Raw genomic sequence first — 22,066 nt, forward strand, 5'->3', positions numbered from 1 at the left:
CAACTAGGGATGGGCAATAAATGCTGGCCCAGCCAGCGAAGCCCACATCCTGTGAATGAATAAAAAAAAACATTGGCCTTGCACTGTTGCAGGAGCTGCACTCCATCACTGTAACCATTGGTGGCACTTATCGGTGTCCACGCGAGAGCGCTGCAGGGCATCTTGATCTCACTCAGGCTGCCCCTTCTCCTCAAGGAGTCAGCCAGCGGTTCTTGGCCACCCACAGGGAGGAGGTCCAGCAGCTGGATATCTCAGGGTCATCCATCCATGTGACTCCGGGAACGTCCAGCCGATCCTTGCAGTGAACCCATCAGCTCCAACAAGCCAAGGAGGGTGCACCTGGTCCACAGCAGGACACCCAAAGCAGCCAGGGCCTAACAGGTCTTGACCTTCCAGAGGACACACTCCAAAGTCATCACAGATAACAGGGTGTGGCAGTCAGCAGGCTATCTCCGCCTCTGCTGTAGATGTTAAGGGAGCACCAAGACAAGGTAAGGAAAGTGCAGAAGATGTAGTTGTACAACGTTGGCACAGGTGTTAACCACATGTAAATAATGTTCACAAATGTAAATAGACTCACAATTATTTCATATCTCCTCTTGTCTATTCCTCCTTATGATGAGCTATGTCAATCATGTGTGGTACCTTGGTTCCTGTACTCATTTATGCCAATTGTCTCTATCCTGGGCCACTCTTCTGTGCACTATACTACCATCTCACCACAGTGAGTGTCCCATTTCAACATAATGTACCATATCAGTAATGCCTGCATCTTCCTGTTAAGTATGCTTGTGGAACAAATCTTGTTCCCGCGCCTCGTGTGCATTGTTGGCACTGAATGAGTGAGGCAGGGGTGTGCCCCTATCTCGTCTGCATTCTTGACAGGTGAAGGTGTGGTGTTTAAGGAGAGATGTGCTCACACATGGAGAAGGCTCATGCACTGTCCAACTCCATGTTCCCTCTGTCTCTTGGAGGGATTATAATGAAGTGAGCCTATACACAGAGCTTATGTGGCTGCCTTCATCCAAACAGGTTTCCAACATGCCCAGTGTGAATCTGCACTGCTCAGCAAAAAACCTCAGCCACCTCGAGGTGATGAAGCAATAGCACATTTGTGTGCAGGCGCTGAGACATTCAACCTTAAGCATTTCTCACCCTGTAGTTGTGACCATTATGGGTAGAAGGGTCTGGTCACAAATTTGGTAGACAGCTCTGTGTGTCCCATCACCTTGACACTCCAAGAATTTACTGATGCTACTTCCAAATGGTGATTTCTGGAGGTCAAAACCATCTTTAAGCATGCTCTGGAATTGCACATTGTTGCTTCAGTCTAGGTTGAAGGGTGCAAAGGGATTGGAGTGAGTATGTGATGAAGCAGAATGGTGCTCCTCATTAGCAATGACACGTGCCCTTGAGGGCTTCATGTTCTCTGATCATGTTGGACTTCACCAGGGCCAGAGCTGGTCATCAAGGCACACTGGTTGTGTATAAGAGGAGGCATCTCACTATCAGGCAGCCAAGTGTCTGACCTTGTATGCTCAGATGCTCCGCCTCCATAGTAGGGTTAGGAGAAACAGGATTCCTAACTTTAACTGCCGGATGTCATTGTCATTTCGGAGAGTGTATCACAGCTGGCTGAGTCATCGTTAAGTGCAGTCACAACAGCAATATTTCATTAGCTGCCTTGTCCCAAGTGTTACGTTTCTGTGTCACTATCGATGTAACATTTCATGTGTGACTGCATTGGTTCCAATGGATCTCCATGAGGAGCCTTGCCAGATTTAAGTCATATAGGCACTAGGCCACTGGGAGTCGTGCAAGTGCCCCTGCGTCTTATAGGGTGCTGTTGTGACTGGGATGCTGGATGGACGTATGAAGAGGCAATACTTTGTGATATCTGATGCCAGAAAACCCTTCTCCAGGTAGCACCTCACCTCAACACAGACACATGCCCTTGAGGCTTGCTCATCCTTCACAGCATCAGGGCTATGTGAGCGTTCTGTGCAACGATGCACTGTCATCTGGAAGTTCATGGGTGAACCCTATGAACCAGCTATGCTGGTGGTCATGCTGGCCCATGATGGAGGAGAGTTGTCCAGGAGGATCCTCTGTGCATCTCATCATCCTCCTCCTGAAATCTGCTGGCAATGAAGGCCTCACAAGCACGCCTGCCTCGTCTGCCCTATGCAATCTCCTCTTCACCTGCAACCTCAGCTTCCAAGACCTCATCTCCTTTGAGGCCCTCCTCATCGGAAGAGATGTGCAGCTCCTCCATCTCGTCATTTGTCAAGACTTCCCCCCTTTGTAGCACCAGGTTGTGTAGTGTACAGCAAGCCATGATGATGCGTGAGACCCTCTGGGGAGTGTACTGGAGCACTCTGCCAGATCTGTTCAGGCATCGAAATCGCATTTTCAGGATCCCTATTGTGTGTTCCACCAATGTCCAGGTTGCGGCATGACCCTTATTGTACTTTCTCTGTAGGAGTCTGAGGCTGCCGCATGGGCTTCATCAGCCATACCCTTTGCAGGTAATCCTTGGCCCCAGTGAGCCAACCCTACGTCTTGTGTGTGGTCCCTCGAAGATGTCAGCAACCTGAGATCTACTCAGGATACTTACGAGTCATGAACACTACCTGGGAATTTGGTGCACACCTGCATGATAAGTTAATTATGATCGCACACCAGCTGCGCATTGAGTGAGTGGTAGCCTTTCCGGTTGACGTTCGGTTGACGTACTAGACTGCATGTTGCCAGGGAGCTTTTATAGCCACAGGAATGCAGTCGATAGCACCTTGCACCTGTGGGAAACCAGAAAGCTCTGCAAAGCCCAGTGCTCTGGCATCCTGACTTGCTTGATCTCTGTTGATGTTGACAAAATTGTGGGCCTTTGCAAAAAGGGCCTCTGTGACATCCTGGATGCATTTGTGGGTAGATGCTTGGGAGATGCCACAGAGGTTCCCAGTGGACCCCTGGAAGGAGATACAGCTGTAAAAGTTGAGTGCGACGGTTACTTTCACAGCCACTGGCAATGGATGCTTTCCAAGTCCCCGTGGTGCCAAATCCTGCAGAATGTGGCAAATGTGAGCCACCAGATCCCTTGGCATGTGGAGGCGTCTACAAAACTGGATCTCGCTCATCTTCAGATAACAAATGCGACGTCTGTACACCCAGGGTCTAGGAAGGAGCCTACGCATTACGGCTCTCTGAGGATCATGCTCTGCGTCCGGAAGAGAACCTGCTGCCCTTTAGCCTTTAGAGTTCTGCTCCTCCCTTTGGTGGGTCAGGTCTCTCCATTTCCGCCTTCTCATTCTTCTCTCCTGCCTATAAGCAATAATGCAGGCATCGATAGCACCAGGCTCCATCTTCCTGATGGTCTCCTCAGTGCAGTATCAATGAGAACCACGCAAGAGCCAGCATTTGTTGCCAAGGGTCCTCTTTCTGTCTGTGATTTTGTGCTCGAGGCCTTTTCATGCATCCAGAGAGTACTGGCCCCTGAAATGATGCCCTTATGGGCCGTACATGAACATTCACCACAAACCACACCATCCCCCACCAGCCTACATGATCAACTGGCAGCTTCAGCCACAATAATGGATGTTCTGCTTTCTGTCCAGGCACTGGGATCATCATTACCCTGCACTCCAAGAGTGCGCTGTTTGGACTAAACATGAGGGTGAATGTTCAGTGACTACATGAGATTAATTTCTCCTCAATGAGTGGTGAATGGCCACATTTCCAAGGAGGTTCAAAAGCTTGTCCAGTCGCCCAGTAGTTCTGCAGTTCCATAATACACTGGTGAATTTGAAGGCTGTGAATGAAGTTAAAACTAGGGGAACAATCATTGCCACTTTGAGGGATCAATGTTGCATGAATGAGTATTATTGCTTCACTTTTCTGACTCCCTGCATGTCAATTGAACAGCTGCGAACCTGTCTCTGCTGTGCCTGTGTCCTCATTTTGAAACTATCAGTACAGTTGGGTGGCCCTTTAGTGCCCGCCCCACCCCCCCAGTCATGTGCAACCTTCCCGACTCATTCTCCCAATGGAGTCCTTGTTCTGCAGCCCCTTCCCTTCCCTCACTCCTGTCTGGCCACTTCCCCAGCGGAGTCCTTGCCCTGCAGCATAGTAAAAGCCACCACTGCATTCACCTTACTGTGGTACCTGTAGAGACTTGCTTTGAGGCTCCCTGAAAACAATGCAGTGAAGCCTGACACTGACCCTCATGAGCGCTGCGCGAGGCAAGGTATGCGAACTCACCTTGGGGCCAGGAGCGAAGTGCAGATGCACGGTGTTTAAATCCTGTTGCGAAATACGTTATTCTAATTGCAGGTGGACATGGGTTCTTAATCCAGCTTGGAGGGATGATTCCGGCGAGCAGGCGTCATAATGAGCTGCTGATTTATGCTCATGATGTCCGCGTCGCTCGGCGATGGGAAACGCAGCCTGCCATTGACAGCTGAAGCGCACATTTGCTTCCTCATTTTACGTTGTCATAAAGCTGGTTTTGGGCCTTCTCACAAGATTTAGCTCTCATGCCCGCCATGATGCCTGCCCTGATTGGGAGCAGAAAGTCCTGGCCGATGAGTGTACATCTGCTTTTCCTTTTCCTTGTCACTAATCACAGCAAGAGAGGTTAGCCCTGGGGAATTTATCACTTTCACATCTAAGCAATTACGCGAAATTCTTAGTGTATAAGAAGGTATACTGGCGCAGCATATAGGAGCATTGATCATGGTGAAGAAGGACAGGATTTATTACCACTTTTATTGGATTCCTGATTTATCTGCACTTTTGTGGAGTCTTTCACTGAGTGTACCTGATAACAGATGGCTGTTGCCCAACAAACCACTCTCTCCACCATAGGTCTTTATGTATAGCCCATAGAGATCTTTTTGAGAAAAATAGGAAAGTAGAAGGTTTTTATACATTGCGCATTTTTACTATGTTCTTTTCACAATAATCATAGCTTGTAATAATAATAATAATTGTTGACTGGATCAGATGTTTTGTTTCGCAGGCTCCTTTCCTTGATGTTCTCAACACCATGCTGAATCCTTCATTACCACTCACAATTGAAGAGCAGGAAGAGTGGGGAGATCCTTTATCTGACCAAAATCTTTTTAAATGCATTCAAGCCTATTGTCCTTATCAGAATATCAAGCCACAGGTAAATTTAAATATTAATTGTAATGCTAAGAATTCACTGTGTCTTAAAATGCAACTTTACTGAAGATGCAGCCCAGCAACTTCAGAGGTTAGCTAACTTTGCATTTAAACCCTATTCTTGGTCTGTGCTACTCTTCTCTATTCCGTCCACCTCAAGGACAAATGAGCTGGAATAGGCAACAAATACCATTAGTGGGAAGGATATCATCTTTAACCAATCAAGGACTTTCTAGTGTAATAAAAACAGAAAATGTTGGAACTACTCAGATCTGGCAGAATCTGAAGGGAGATAAATGGAAAAAGGAGAGAGTTAATGTTTCAAGTCTGTGACCTTTCATGGGAACTAGGTTTCTTGTGGTGGACAACTTGGATTTCCAGAAAGCATTTGATAAAGTGCCAAATCAAAGGTAATTGCGGAAAATAAAAGTTCATGGTGTAGGGAGTACATATAAGCCTGGATAGAACATTGGCTGACAGAAAACAGAGAGTATGTATAAATGGGTCTTTGTCTGATTGGCAGAGTGTGACGGGTAGAGTCCCTTAGGGGTCTGTGCTGGGGCCTCAAATTTTTACAATTTACATCAATGATTTAGATGAGGAGGGGGCAGTGAAGGCATGGTAGCTAAATTTGCAGATGACACAAAGATAGGTAGGAAAGTATGTTGTGAAGAAGATATAAGGACTTTGCAGACTGATATAGATAGGTTGAGTGAGTGGGCAAAAATGTGGCAGATGGAGTGCAATGTGGGAAAATGTGAAGTTGTTCACTTTGGCAGGAAGAATGAAAAAAGAGTATTACTTAAATGGAAAATGACTGCAGAATTCCAAGATACAGAAAGATCTAGGTATTCTTGTGCGTGAGTCACAAAAAGTTAATATGCAGGTACAGCATGTAATCAGGAAGGCTAATGTAATGCTATCCTTTATGACAAGAGGAATTGAACATAAAAGTAAGGATATTATGCTTCAGTTATACAGGGCATTGGTGAGGACATCTCGAATACTGTGTGCAGCTTTGGTCTCCTTATTTAAGGATGGATGTAAATGCATTGGAGGCGGTTCAGAGGAGGTTTTCTAGATTGATACCTGGAATGAGCGGGTTGTCTTTTGAGGATGGGTTAGACAAGCTGGGCTTGTTTCCATTGGAATTTAGAAGAGTGAGGGGTGACTTGATTGAAGTATATTAGATCCTGAATGGTCTTGACAAGGTGGACATGGAAAGGATGTTTCCTCTTGTGGATAAGTCCAGAACTAGGGGGCACTGTTTTAAAATTAGGGGTTGCCCTTTTCGGATAGAGATGAGGAGAAATTGTTTCTCTCTGAGAGTTGTGCAACTTTGGAACTCTTTGCCTCAGAAGGTGATTGAGGCGGGGTCACTGAATATTTTTAAGGCAGTGGTAGATAGATTCATGTTAGAATAGGAAATCAAAAGTTATTAGGGGTAGATGGGAATGTGGAACTCAAAACACAAACAGATCCGCCACCATCTTATTGAATGGCGGAGCAGGCCTGAGAGGCCGAATGACCTACTTCTGCTCCTATTTAGTATGTTTGTATGTGTCGTAAATAGCAGTCTTGATGGTGTCAGCCAAGTTACAGTTTTGGAGTGACAGGTAAAAGAAAGACAAAGCGGAAAGTAATAATAAGAAAGGTGAATGTGTTTGGGACTGGACACTAACTCAGAGTTTGATAACTGCTGGAGGGTAACCACAGAGATGTTGTGGTTAAGGTTTACCTTTTAGAACTAAAGTTGATCTCTGATATGACGAACTTCAGCTTAGTAATGACGCTGACAGCTTGCAGCACAATTTGGCTGCACCATAGCACTAGCAAGCATGCAACATGTTTTGACCATTTTTATATAAAGATAGTAATAAGTAAATAATGGTAAATAAGCCTGTCACCCTCTTACATTAGTCAGTAACTGTTAACGTATTCTAACTGAGACCTTAACTGTCTTTACAGTATAAACAGTCCTTAGAGCAACACTCACTCTAAAACAGTTGCAAAGAACTATTAACTTCAATATATATTTTCCTCCTTCTATAATTTTATGAAATTAAATATCTGAGATTGAAGGAAATGCATGATACAGTGGGTTAGACACTAACCTCCCACCATTACTTTCTATGCTTTTACCTAATCCCCATTACCATGATGAAAGTGCAACTTGGGAAAATATCCTTCCTTTAATGGTATTCTCTTCATCCTCCACCTAACCTGTCTTTCTCTTCTGTTTTCCTTCAGGATCCAATGTGAAATGATGGTTCCTAGTTGACATGGACCCACAGCACAAACTAACAGTGAAAATCTGTGGCAGGGGGTGTATAATGGCTGGCCAATCACTTACCCAATAATATTCCATCTGCAAAAGAAAGTTAAAATATACCTCCAGATGTCTGTAATGTGAAACTATTGAATTTTCCAACACTAACATACTTCATACAAAAATGTGACATCAGTAGTGGATGTGTTAGTAAGCCTGATACTGGAAGGAAGCTCAATTAGCAGTGACTCATCGTCAGAATGCTTCTACTGTAGATGTACTATATGAACACAGCTCCCTCACATTGCTGGGCTTAATAGCTCTTCCAAACATTTCCCCTTCTTGACAGAAGGAGAAGCTACATAGCAAAGTTTATGGGCCATCAGTTCAAAATATCTTTTTAACTTCAATTTTTAAATATTATGATAACTGCCATCACAATGGTAATGTAGATTTTGTTTTTCATGTTGATATTTTGAAATTGTAATCTATTTATGAAAGTGCAATCCAAGCAAGAATTAAGATTTCAACACTATTGACTGTTTTTTCAGAAATACCCTTCTGTATTCATCACGGCCTATCAGGATGACAAGCGTGTGCCATTGTCAGGGTTGCTAAGATATACAAGAAAACTGAGAAATGCTGTGGCTGTTAATGCAACAGGTAAGATTGGCTACTACTAAATATAAGTCATTGTGCCAATTCTATTACTCCATGCAGTGAAGTGTCTCAGGAACTTAAAACAAATTACAAATTTTAAGGTCATATATTTATTTAAGTCAAGGTATATTTAGTCACACAGCATCAAATATATACTATGATATACACTTTTACAATACTTTTCAGTTACCAGAATGCCTGAGGAGAATCAGCACATGGTACAGTCACTGGTATGTAGTTGGTTGTGCACTATTGCGTAGCACTACCAAGTGGCTGCAGGCCAAACATGGGGAAGGGAGGATCAAGAGATTGTGGTCACCTGCTGTGAGGAAAGCCTTTAACTACTGTTGAAGTTTCTAATGATGGAAATTGGTGCACTACAAAGGAGACTTAGGCTTATCCACAGGCGATGCTAGAACCTGGCTGCCAGCCCTAATGGGACAAGACTCCTGGAGGCGGCTTCTTAATTGGCTGCCACCAGGAACATCATATCCAAAGTCCTGCTGTGATCACATCCGGGTTCCCAACCCGGAATTGAAATCAACGTCAGGATCATGACCCAACCAGCAAAAGTCAGCCCATTGTTTCACCGGTGCCAAATGTCAACTTGACAATTCATTTGGTTGCCCACAGGTCAATGCATGCGTCGGAGGAATTTAAAGAATTATTGTTTTTTAGATTACCTGGTTGTTATTTATTAACCTGCTTATTGAGCATAGTTTGGCTTACACCTGCATTCTTTATGGCATTTGCTAATAATTGTAAAACACATCTATGAAATGAAGCCACTTGATTTACTGATAGCTACAATGAACTCCCAACTTAAAAAAACCAATTTCCATTGCTATTTCAATAAGAATTTGAAGATATGTGCCTAACTGCAGGGACAAATGTTGTGGTATATTCTTCTACTCCTTAAAAGGGCAAGCTCCTCTTTTCTACTTGTGAACTGTTTATCAGAATTTCATTACCCTAGGCCTGGTAACATCACATCACTAGGCCATCTACACTAATTAAGACTCCGAATTTTGGTGTTGTGAACTTTTTTATGGAATTCATTGTCATCTATTAATTTTTATCACAATATTGTTGCAAATGATGGCCCAGTGCCATTGTATCAGTATCTGGCTTTGCTGGTAATCAGCTGTGAACAATTTAGAATTGCTTATCAATTACTATAAAATGCAAACTCAAGAAGATTGAAAGTATAAGCTCAAGGACCCACTGCACAGACATCACTCTACGGCAGTGTCTTCCAAAGCGTTAAATGTAGAAATGTCTGTAATGTGATGGGATCGGGGTGGGGGGATAATTGATTCACCAGAAGTGAAAGGCCTGTGTGAATAATTATGACAACAATGGCCCCTTTGACTACCTGCGCTGTGGAGAGAAAGTAACATTGTAAATGCACTGTGGAAAAGTGTCACTGCTAACACAAATACTGCAGATAGAATTGAGTTAAAGTATATTAAATGTACTGGAATATATACTTCTGAAACCTCAGAATTAAAATCTGGGTGAATAGGCTGCTTTATAAGAATTTTTATTCTGATATATTTTTACTTACTGTTTGCAAATACTTATATTATTAATGAATAAAAATGAAAATAAATAAAAATAAATGGATAAAAATTTTAAAATGAAAATGAAAAATGGGGTGACGATGGAGGAGAGAGCTCATGAGTCTGAAGTTGTTGAACTCAATGTTAAGTCCGGAAGGCTGTAAAGTGCCTAATCAGAAGATGAGGTGCTGTTCCTCCAGTTTGCATTGGGCTTCACTGGAACATTGCAGCAGGCCAAGGACGGACATGTGGGCATTACAGCAGGATGAGGTGTTGAAATTGCAAGCGACAGGAAGGTCTGGGTCATGCTTGCGGACAGACCCAAGGTGTTCCGCAATGCGGTCACCCCGTCTATGTTTGGTCTTTCCAATGTAGAGGAGACCGCATTGGGAGCAACGAATCAGTAGATCAAATTGAAGCAGACGCAATTGAAGCGTTGCTTCACCTGAAAGGAGTGTTTGGGCCCTTGGATGGTGAGGAGGGAGGAAGTAAAGGGACAGGTGTTGTACCTTCTGTGATTGCATGGGAAGGTGCCATGGGAGGGAGATAAGGTTTTGGGGGTGATGGAGGAGTGCACCAGGGTGTCCCGGAGGGAACGGTCCCTACAGAATGCTGACGGGGGTGGGGTGAAGGGAAGATGTGTTTGGTGGTGGCACCATGCTGGAGTTAGCAGAAATGGCAGAGGATGATCCTTTGAATGCGGAGGCTGGTGGGGTGAAAAGTGAAGGCAAGGGTAACCCTATCATGGTTCTGGGAGGGAGGAAGGTGTGAGGGCAGAGACACAGGAAGTGGGTCGGACACAGTTGAGGGCCCTGTCAACCACAGTGGGTGGGAAACCTCGGTTTCCAGTCCTACTCAAGCCCCCTCCTTCAACTCTTTTTTCGGTGCATCATGCTCTCGTCTGGACCTGGAAAAATTTATCAATTTTGCTTCCAATTTCCACCCCTCCATCACCTTCACATGGTCCATCTCTGACACTTCCCTTCCCATCCTTGATCCCTTTGTCTCAATTTCTGTTGATAGACTGTCCACCAATACTCACTACAAGCCCACCAACTCCCTCAGCTAGCTCAACTACAGCTCCTCACCCTGCTTCCTGTAAGGACTCCATACCATTCTCTCAGTTCCTTTGCCTCCGTCGCATCTGTTCCAATGATGCCACTTTCCAAAACTGCGCTTCTAACATGTCTTCCTTCTTCCTTAATCGAGATTTCCCACCCACAATGATTGACAGGGCCCTCAACTGTGTCCGACCCATCTCCCGCGCCTCTGCCCTCACACCTTCCTCTCACTTCTAGAACCATGATAGGGTCCCCTTGTCCTCACTTTTCATCCCCCCAGCCTCCACATTCAAAGGATCATCCTCCGCCTTTTCCGCCAACTCCAACATGATGCCACCACCAAGCACATCTTTCCTTCACCCCCCCCACAGTCGACATTCTGTAGGGACCGTTCCCTCTGAGACATGCTGGTCCACTCCTCCATCACCCCCAACACCTTATCTCCCTCCCATGGCACCTTCCCATGCAATCACAGAAGGTACAACACCTATCCCTTTACCTCCTCCATCCTCACCGTCCAAGGGCCCAAACACTCCTTTCAGGTGAAGCAGCGCTTCACTTGCACCTGCTTCAATTTGGTCTACTGATTCGCTGCTCCCAATGAGGTCTCCTCTACATTGGAAAGACCAAACGCAGACTGGGTGACCGCATTGCGGAATACCTTGGGTCTGTCCGCAAGCATGACCCAGACCTTCCTGTCGCTTGCCATTTCAATACCCCATCCTGCTCTCATGCCCATGTGTCTGTCCTTGGCCTGCTGCAATGTTTCAGTGAAGCCCAACGCAAACTGGAGGAACAGCACCTCATCTTCCAATTAGGCAATTTAAAGCCTTCCAGACTTAACATTGAGTTCAACAGCTTTCAGACCATGAACTCCCTCCTCCATTCTCACCCCCTTTTTTCAGTTTCATTTTTAAAATTTTTAATCTTTTAATTTTTATTTTTTATCCACTTATTTTTATTTTTATTTATTTTCATTTTTATTCATTGCTTTATCCCCACCTTTTATCTTATTTTCAATCTTATTTCCGTCCCCTCCCCCCATCCCACCCCCACAAGGGCCATTTGTCACTTGTTCATGTTGTTCTTTCCAGAGTGCTTACCCATGTCCTGCTATTATCACATTCTGCTTTCTGACCTTAATGCCACCATCAGCACCTCCTTTAGCTAGTACCATTATCATTAATACTCCTTTGTCCTTTTGTCCATGACATCTTTGGCAATCTCTCCTTTGCCTCCACCTATCGCTGGCCTTGTATCCAGCTTCACCTGCTCCAGCCCCCTTAAACAGTACAAATTTCATTACATTTTTACTTCTCTTTAGCTCTGAAGAAAAGTCATTAGGACTCGAAATGGTAACTCTGTTCTTTTTTCTCTCCACAGATGCTGAGTTTATTTGCTTTTATCTTAATGTTTCAAAACAAAAGTTTTTTTTAAATTGCTTTAAAAAATTGCCTTGATACATTTAAGAGCGGTAGCATTTGATTAATACAGATCAATTCCTGATCCTGGATACCTGTCTGACTCAGTCAGACCTGATCCTGAGAGTAGTCTGGTCAGTTTCCTTCTTCCCCACACAAATATTATATATTATATATTACAAGAATTATGCTCCATGTCTATCAAATGCGTCCAAATAGAAGAAAATTACCCAACCCATTAAATTTTAAAGCACAAACACGATGTCACAGTTTAACAAAACTCTTCTATGTAGGTATGATTGAATTGGAATAATTTTGATGAATAATTGAATGAGATAATATACTGCATAAAGTACCTTTTCAATTTTTCTGAATTATTTTTGCATGTTGTCTTGAATCAAAGATGAATTATCAGCCGTCATTTTGGATATTCAACCTGGGGGCGATCACTTTGGTCCATCTACTTGGGAAGAATCAATAGACGAAGTAAACCTTTATTTTTCTCTCCGCAATAAAGTGTTCTCTCCTTCAGATCAGTAAGATGTATTTTAACTGTTCATATCAGGTGTGTAGTAATGTGGTAATGCATTAGCACACTGACCCTGTGTGTCACAATGATTTTGCTTGATGTGGAGCAATTGAAGGGTTATTCCAATTCTTGGAATATTCCAAGCTTGGGTTTTTAATAGAATGAAGATCTTAAGATACCCCTCCACTTCGACTCAGAGGCATGACTAAATTACACTGTCCTGCCACGATCCTGGGACTCCAGTGCCTATCCTTCCAGCATCAGCCACATCCTCCCCAGAGGCGCTGCTGAGCACAAGAGCTGCAGGCTCGGTAGGTGAGATTTCCACCCCCCGGGATCTTGATTCCAGGGGAAGGCCCACTGCTGGCCTTGCCACTGCCTAATCGGCATGTGGTTTGATGGGCCTTCCCAAAAAATGGCAGCACGGGTCTCTCGCGGGCTCTCCAAGATTCTGCCCTGAGTTAGAGTCAGAGACTTCAGACTGTTCTGATGTACAGCCCTGTATAGTTACCCTTGAAATGTTAGACATAAAAATCCTAGTCTATCTCCTGGGTAACTACACATCGACCCCCAATCACTTACACTGATCTTCCAACTCCGCTCTTAACCCCGACCACCTCTTTGACCCACTCGACTACCTCCCAACCCCCAACTACCTCCCATGAACCTCTGACCTAACTACCCACCCGATCAACCCCTTGACTACCTGCCTGATCTGACTTGACTGTGCATCACAACCACCCTAAACCCACTACCTGACTACCCTCTCGACCAGACCTGTCTAGCCCCACCACCCCACTTCCCCCTGATCCGACCTGACTAGCCCCCAACACCTGACTACCCCCCCAATCCCACCATCCATCTAGCACCCTGAGCTGAACTGACTAGTCTCCACCACCCAACTCCCCTAATCCATCCACCCACTCACCCACCTGCCACCCTACACCCTACTCACTTACCACCCTACCCCCTTACCACCTTACCCACCTATCACCTTACTCCCTTGTCATGCTACCACCCTATTCACCAACCACCCTACCCAGCTTCCAACCTTCCACTTGCCACCCTATCCACCTGTCACCTCACCCATCCTACCACCCTACCCATTCACTCATTCATCCATCACCCGTTCACTAACGTTCGCGCTGGACACTTATACTTACCTTACGGCAGCTAGTACCGTACAAAGGTGCATGTCCAGTCCTCCCCTTATGCCACAGCACGCCAATGGAGCTCTTAGATGAAAGCTGCACTCTGCATTTCTGAAGAAACTGGGCTCAGAATTCCTGGCCAGAAATGTGAAGCAGCGTTGCAGGAGCAGAGCGACAATCCGATGATAATTGCCGCTTCTCAGAAGATCCGGGCCATTGTTGCCCACTCCAGCAAAATCTGGGGCAATAACATTCTTAATAGCGAAGGAACAGAAAAGTAATTGCTGTCGAAGGTACATAAATCCTTAAAGCTGGGATCGCAGTTAAAAAAAAATGACAAAATAAGAGAAATGGAAATTTTAGGTTTTATTAATAGGGGCATTGAATATAAAAGGAAAAAGTGACATTTCTAAATATTTAAGATCACGATTGGGTTTGGTGAATATGCAGAATGATACATATTTGTTTGCCATGTTCAAAGTTCAAGAGTAAGAAGGCGTAGCATTAAATTAAGGATAGCAGCATGAGAAATTCAGACAAAATGTTTTAAATAAAGTGGCAATGAATATGTAGGACAGACTATCAAGCTGCCACTTCAGTCAGTTGAAACCAGCTAACTTAGCACCAACTGAGGATCAAATCTGGAACTTACTTGTTTTTTGATGGCTCACTATCACAGAATTATGCCTTTTCCATATTGGGTAGTTTTATGAGCAGTGTACGGGAAAAATATTTGTCACTCAATGCCTACATTTAGATTACTTTAAATGTGTAATTTTTGAAACAGATAGACAGGATGTATACTTTTAAGTCTATCACCACCACCCACCAGCCCCCCTCTCCCTCCCCCCGACACACACCATGCATGCGCACTCACCCTGAGGAGGGTAAACATTGCCAGGAATTTCCAGCCCTGCTGTGGCAGATACCGCCGCGGTGGGACATTCAAACATCCATTCACATTGGCGAGAGGGGCACCAGAAAATTCCGGCCCACATTTGGTTTTAAAATGCACCCAAAGGAGTGACGAATGTTTTAATTGTTGTAATGACCAAAGTATCACATTTGTGCAATGAGAAATCATTTTCTGGCAAATGACTACACCTTTTTTATTTTATAGGTTGCCAGGCATTACGCATTTTTATACAAGGAGCTAGAACTTGTGTAGAAACATCCATGAATAACTGTTATAGGTTTTCTATACAGCTCACCAACATGGTTGACATGGTTTCAATGAAAAATTATTCTTCAAAATCACTGCAATTGAATTCTGTATTTGTAGGATTCATTCTTTTGTACTGATGAACTTTGAATTTAATATTTATTTCTGGTAGCCAACCCTGGATGTTCAATGATCAATTTAAAGTATTTCAAACCAGCAGCATTATTTGTGTATTGAGCAACAATTAAGATATAACATCATTGCAATGTTTTAAATGCCAATAAACCATTTTTATAATTTCTGTTCCCTTGTGTACACTTTTTTATTATTCATTCATGGAATGTGAGCACCGCTAGCTAGGCCATCCCTAATTGCCCTTGAGAAGGTGGTGGTGAGCTGCCTTCTTGAACCGCTGCAGCCCATGTGGTGTAGATACACCCACAGTGCTGTTAGGGAAGGATTTCCAAGATTTTGACCCAGCGACAGTAAAGGAACTGTGATATATTTCCAAGTCAGGATGCTGAGTGGCTTGGAGGGGAGCTTCCATGTCCTTCTAGAATCTAGATGGTAGTGGTCATGGGTTTGGAAGGTGCTGTCTAAGGAGCTTTGGTGTATTTCTGCAGTGCATCTTGTAGCTGGTATGCACTGCTGCCACTGTGCGCCAGTGGTGGAAGGAGTGAATGTTCGTGGGTGGGATGCCAATCAAATAGGCTGCTTTGCCCTGGATGGTTACAAGCTTCATGAGTATTGTTGGAGCTGCATTCATCCAGGCAAGTGGGGAGAATTCCATCACACTCCTGACTTGTGTCTTGTAGATGATGGGCAGGCTTTACTGAGTCAGGAGGTGAGTTACTCGCCGCAGGATTCCTAGCCTCTGACCTTCTCCTGTTGCCACAATATTTATATGGGCTTGTCCAGTTCAGTTTCTGGCCAATGGCAACTCCTAGGATGTTAATAGTGGGAGGTTTAACAATGGCAATGCCATTGAATGTCATGGGGCAATGGTTAGATCCTCTCTTGTTGGTGATGGTCATTGCCTGGCATTTATGTGGCACAAATGTTACTTGCCAATTGTCAGCCCAAACTTGGATATTGTCCAGGTATTGCTACATTTGGACATGGACTGCTTCAGTATCTTTTTTTAATTCATTCATGGGATGTGGGCATCGCTGGCTAGGTCAGCATTTATTGCCAATCCCTAATTGCCTTTGAGAAGGTGGAGGTGAGCTGCCTTCTTGAACCACTGCAGTCCATGTGGTGTAGGTACACCCACAGGAGCTTTGGTGAGTTCCTGCAGCCCATCTAAAGAGTTGCGAATGCTGCTGAACTTTGTACAATCATCAGCGAACACCCTCACTTCCGATCTTATGATGGAAAGAAGGTCATTGATGAAGCAGCTAAAGATGATTGGGCCCAGGACATTACCCTGAGGAACTGCTGCAGTGATGTCCTGGAACCAAGATGATTGACCTCTAGCAACCACAACCACCTTCCTTTATGCCAGGTATGACTCCAACCAGCGGAGAATTTCCACCCTGATTCCCATTGGCCCCAGTTTTGCTAGGGCTCCTTGATGCCACACTCGGTCAAATGCTGCCTTGATGTCAAGGCCAGTCACTCTCACCTGACCTCTGGAGTCCAGTTCTTTTGTCCATGTTTGAACCAAGGCTATTATGAAATCAGGAACTTAGTGACCCTGGGGGAGCCCAAACTGAGCATCAGTGAGCAGGTTATTGCTAAGCAAGTGCGCTCAAGCGCACTGCTCCCTGAGACTAAGTGCTGTCAGGGAGAGCACTGATAGTTTGATAAACTTAAAAATAGAAAAATAAAAAAATTATTAACATGTCCCCCTCATGTGACAATGTCACACAAGGTGGAACATGTTAATAAATATGACTAAAACTTTATTAAACTTTTGACTGTTGACGACCCCTTCAAGAGTAGACTGATGGGGCGGTAATTGGTTGTGTTGCATTTGTCCTGCGTTTTGTGTACAGGACATTCCTGGGTAATTTTCCACATTCCCAGGCAGATGCCAGTGTTGTTGCTGTACTGGAACAGCTTTTTGGGGGCGCAGAAAGTTTTGGAGCACAAGTCTTCAGTATTGTGATGATGGATGTAATTTTTAAAATATTTTTGGGAATATAGTGGTATTCTGTATAGAAGGCTGTGTGTGTGTGTGCGTGTACATGATTGAACTGGGGGAGGGTTAATAAACACAACTTGACTGTGAGAACTGAGAGATAAAAGGGTAAAGATGTTAAGATCATGCAATTGTAATGAGAGGTTATGGTGAGGTTGGATTTACAAATAAATAGATTGGATCTGAAATTTGCATTATGAGATAAGTAGGGTCTTGACTTTTCAAGGGGGAGTTTAGAAGTGACAAGGAATTTTACAACTTACAAAGGTTTTATAAGTAAACGGGAAGGTATATTAAATGTATTGACCCGAAAGTAGACACAATGGGAAAACATAATGGGCAGAATTTAGCCATTGATGAACGGGCAGACAACTGGACTCTGCCGCCGAAATGGGCCCCGCCGCTATTTTGAGTGGGCAGGCCAATTAAGGCCCACTCATCGGGCCACCAGACGGGAAGTGCTATGCACTTCTTGTGTGGAGGAGAGGGGGGAGGGATTCCCTAAGTGTCAAAATGCGCTCGAGCGCACTGCTCCCTGAGACTAAGTGCTGTCTCAGGGAGAGCACTGACAGTTTGATAAACATAAAAATAGAAAAATAAAAAAATTATTAACATGTCCCCCTCATGTGACAATGTCACACGAGGTGGAACATGTTAATAAATATGACTAAAACTTTATTAAACTTTTTAAAAACTGACATGAAACCTCATCCCGCCAGTGGAAGAGGTTTCATGTTTTTTCAGAAGCCCGCTGGGGCTCTTGGCCTGCCTGCCAACCTTAAGGTTGGGTGGGCAGGGCCTTTAATTGCCTTAATTATCCTGTCAATGGCCTCAATTGGCCATCGATAGGTCGGCGGCCAGACAGCTAATTTCGCTGTCTGCCCGCCTTCCTGAGTGTTTAACTGGGGCGGGATGACATCGGGGCTTCCCTTCGACATCATCCCGCATCATTTTCATGTCAGTGAGCGGGCCCCACCCTCAACTCGCCGACAGAAAAATTCTGGCCAATAGATTTTTATATTTGAAGAAGTTGAGTTCAAAGAGTTATAAGGACAATGGAATTTGAGATGAAAGGGGGAAAAAAAGATATTTAAGAAAAGATGTTTAACTGAGTTGTGTGTCTGTGAGGGAGAACCCAGTGAAGACGGCCTCTGTGCACTGGAGTACTGAAAAACTGTGAAGGATTTGAATTGAAGAAAGCCACTCAGTTTAAAGCCAGTAAAGGCCTTTGTTTTCAGAGAACAGTCTGTTTCTAAACCTTTCTTTTGGATTGAGTGGAAGTGTTTGAGGAGTCATATGATATACCTTTATGAAAGTGACAACAATTCTTTGCCTTGGGTAATATTACTTGATTTTTATAGGTAAAATCTATAAGGGAGTGTTGCCAAGAAGTTAGTTTATATGTGTGGTTTGGCCAATTGGTTTTTTTTGGGAGTTGTTCTGTAAGACAGTTTTAACTGTGCAATTTTAATCTTATGTGCTTAAGTTTCTTTTCTTTTTAATAAATCATTTAATGTTTAAAATCCTAAAGGTATTACTGGATTCTATGCTTTTGGGGTCAGTAGCTATTCCTCCTCATTTTCAAAATATAAAATAACGTTTTTATGATCAAAAAGACAGGTTTCCTTCTGGGTTCTGGCTTGCTCAGCAAATTCCATCTGCTGTGGTCGTAACACTATTGCCGGAACATTGTCAGTGCCCAATGCCTTTGCAGTGTTCAGTGCCTTCAGCTGTTTCTTTATATCACGTGGAGTGAAGCAATTTGGCTGAAGACTAGCATCTGTGATGCTGGGGACCTCTGGAGAAGGCCGAGATGGATCATCTACTTGGCACTTCTGCTGAAGATGGTTGAAAATGCTTCAGCCTTATCTTTTGCACTGATGTGCTGTGCTGCTGCATCATGGGGATATTTGTGGAGCTTCCTCCTCCAGTGAGTTGTTTAATCATCCACCACCATTCACGACTGGATGTAGCAGAACTGCAGACCTTGGATCTGATCCGTTTGTTGTGGAATCGCTTAGCTATGCCATTCACCTGCTGCTTATGCTGTTTGGCAGGCGCGTAGTCCTGTATTGTAGCTTCACCAGGTTGACACCTCATTTTTTGGTTTGGCTGGTGCTGCTCCTGGCATGGCCTCCTGCACACTTCATTGAAGCAGGGTTGATCCCCTGGTTTGAAGGTAATGGTAGAGTGGGGGATATGCCGGGCCATGAGGTTATAGATTGTGGTTGAATCCAATTCCGCTGCTGCTGCTGGCCCACAGCGCCTCATGAATGCCCAGTCTTGAGTTGCTAGATCTGTTTGAAATCCATCCCATTTAGCACGGTGGTAGTGCCAAACAGCACACTGGAGGTTTTCTCAATGTGAAGCCAGAACTTCGTCTCCACAAGGACTGTGCGGTGGTCACTTCTACTGATATTGTCATGGACAGATGCATCTGTGGCAGGCAAGTTGGTGAGGATGAGGTTTGGTTTCCGCCAGGGCCACTGAGCTCCTGACTTCATTGCAGCCTTGGTTCAAACATGGACAAAAGAACTGAACTCCAGAGGTGAGGTGAGAATGACTGCCCTTGACATCAAGGCTGCATTTGACCTAGTGTGGCATCAAGGAGTCCTAGCAAAACTGGAGTAAATGGGAATAAGGGGGAAAACTCTCTACTGGTTGGAGTCATACTTAGCACAAAGGAAGATGGTGTGATTGTTGGAGGTCAATCATCTCAGCTCCAGCATATCACTGCAGGAGTTCCTCAGGGTAGTGTTCCTAGGCCCAACCATCTTCAGCTGCTTCATCAATGACCTTCCCTCCATCATAAGGTCAGAAGTGGGGATGTTCGCTGATTATTGCACAATGTTCAGCACCATTCATGACTCCTCAGTTACTGAAGCAGCCCATGTCCAAATACAGCAAGACCTGGACAATATCCAGACTTGGTCTGACAAGTGGCAAATAACATTCGCGCCACACAAGTGCCAAGCAATGACCATCTCCAACAAGAGAGAATCTAACCTTCGCCACTTGGCATTCAATGGCATTACCGTCACAGAATCCCCCACTATCAACATCCTGGGGGCTACCATTGACCAGAAACTGAACTGGCCTAGCCAAATAAATACTGTGGCTACAAGAGCAGGTCAGAGGCTAGGAATCCTGTGGCAGGTAGCTCACCTCCGGACTCCCCAAAGTTAGCCAACAATCTAGAAGGCACAAATCAGGAGTGTGATGGAATACTCTCCACTTGTTTGGATGAGTGCAGCTCCCACAACACTCAAGAAGTTTGACACCATTCAGTTCAAAGCAGCCCACCAACTAGAAGGACAAGGGCAGCAGACACACGGGAACACCACCACCACCTGGAAGTTCCCCTCCAAGCCACTCGTCATCCTGACTTGGAAATATATCGCCGTTCCTTCACTGCCGCTGGGTCAAAATCCTGGAACTCACTCCCTATCATGATTGTGGGTGTACCTACACCGCATGGATTGCAGTGGTTCAAGAAGGCAGCTCACCTCCATCTTCTCAAGGGTAGTTAGGGATGGGTAATAAATCCTGGCCTAGCCAGCGATGCCCTCATCCCTTGAATGAATTAAAAAAAAGGTCAAGTATGTCTTTCCCTTTTGTTGGTTCCCTACACTGCAGAATTTTTATTTTCATCCACACATCTTAAATAAAGCAATAATTTAGTGAGACAAATCAAGGGATAATTTTAATTTAAACACATGATCTCTCGTCGTCATTTGTGTTTCAAACTTACTTTCCTTATTCTTCTTTCATCAGAATTTATCACATAATGAGACTTGAGCAATATTTACACCCTTTATTGCAAGAACTCTTTGCTTCCTTTGCTGTCCTTGGCATTTTCGTTATCAATAGAACATGTGACTTTAAATGTGTAGGTGTTTTATTACACATCCAATCTACAGTGCTAGGGCTGCAAGGCTACAGGAGAGTGAGTACTTATCAAGGAAGTTTGTGTTTTTTATTGCTTCTCTTTTATGGAGTTCTTCAAAAAGAAAAGTCAAACGATCTTGTTATACACTGTCATTCAAGCTCAGAGGTCTTGCTTCAAGCTGCAAAAGCAATGTAGAAGATGATATCACAAGTGAGAACTACGTATTGACTAACACGAAGCATATAACTTTGGAAGACATTTGCAACATCATTTGGAATAATTTGTACTTTATAATGAAGAAGTTAGATAATTCTTCAGCTTGTCTGCTGCTGAAACCCTCATTCATGTCTTTGTTACCTCTATAGATTCAGCTATTCCAAAGCACTCCTAGCGGGTCTCCCATGTTGTAAACTTGAGGTCCTCCAAAACTAAACTCTGCTGCTTGTGTCTTAACTTGCACCAAGTCCCACTCCACTAACATCCCTGTTTTCGTTGCCCTATATTAGTTCCCAGTCAAGCAACAGCTTGATTTTAAAATTCACATCCTTGTTTCAGGTTCCTCCATGGCCTTGGCCCTCCCTATTTCTGTAATCTCTTCTAGCCTCACAACCCTCCAAGATATCTCTGTTCCTTTAATTCTGACCTCTTGTGCATCACCAATTTTAATCGTCTATTGATGGCATTGTCTTCAGTTGTCTATTCCACAAACTCTGGAATACTGTCCCTACACCTTTCCACCTCACTTTCCTCCTATAAGACAATCCTTAAAATTTACCTCTTTGACCAAGCTTGAATCAACCACAAACGCCCTCCTGTGGCTCAATGTTCAGCAATGACCTGCCATGAAAACCTGAATGTCCTGCAGTACTGGTGCTCGCACATCTCGAGAGAGAGAGCTCATTCTGTACCTGTAAACCAAGTGTTGGGGGTCTCACCTCCTTGGAGCTAGATCCCTGTGTACATCCCATCTGTGCAATGGAGGGGCAATGCAGTTGAGGAGAAGGCAGCTGGTCCTGCTGTTGGTGTTTCTCCTATTGCTGCTGATATTGGTGCTGA

At 44.3% G+C, this 22,066-nt stretch overlaps 1 protein-coding gene across 1 annotated transcript in view; it reads left to right on the forward strand.

Moving 5' to 3' along the window:
• The window catches only part of prepl (prolyl endopeptidase like), an 83,177-nt gene extending 67,902 nt beyond the window's left edge, over positions 1–15,275 (forward strand). Inside the window, exons 11-14 of the mRNA XM_041207221.1 lie at positions 5,018–5,167; positions 7,984–8,095; positions 12,540–12,622; positions 14,937–15,275. Of these exons, the coding sequence (XP_041063155.1) occupies positions 5,018–5,167; positions 7,984–8,095; positions 12,540–12,622; positions 14,937–14,984 (393 nt within the window). The 3' untranslated portion in view covers positions 14,985–15,275. The remainder of the gene's footprint in view (positions 1–5,017; positions 5,168–7,983; positions 8,096–12,539; positions 12,623–14,936) is intronic.
• The last annotated feature ends 6,791 nt before the right edge of the window (positions 15,276–22,066 follow it).

This window comes from Carcharodon carcharias, chromosome 2 (assembly GCF_017639515.1).
Source record: "Carcharodon carcharias isolate sCarCar2 chromosome 2, sCarCar2.pri, whole genome shotgun sequence".
NCBI lineage: Eukaryota > Metazoa > Chordata > Chondrichthyes > Lamniformes > Lamnidae > Carcharodon > Carcharodon carcharias.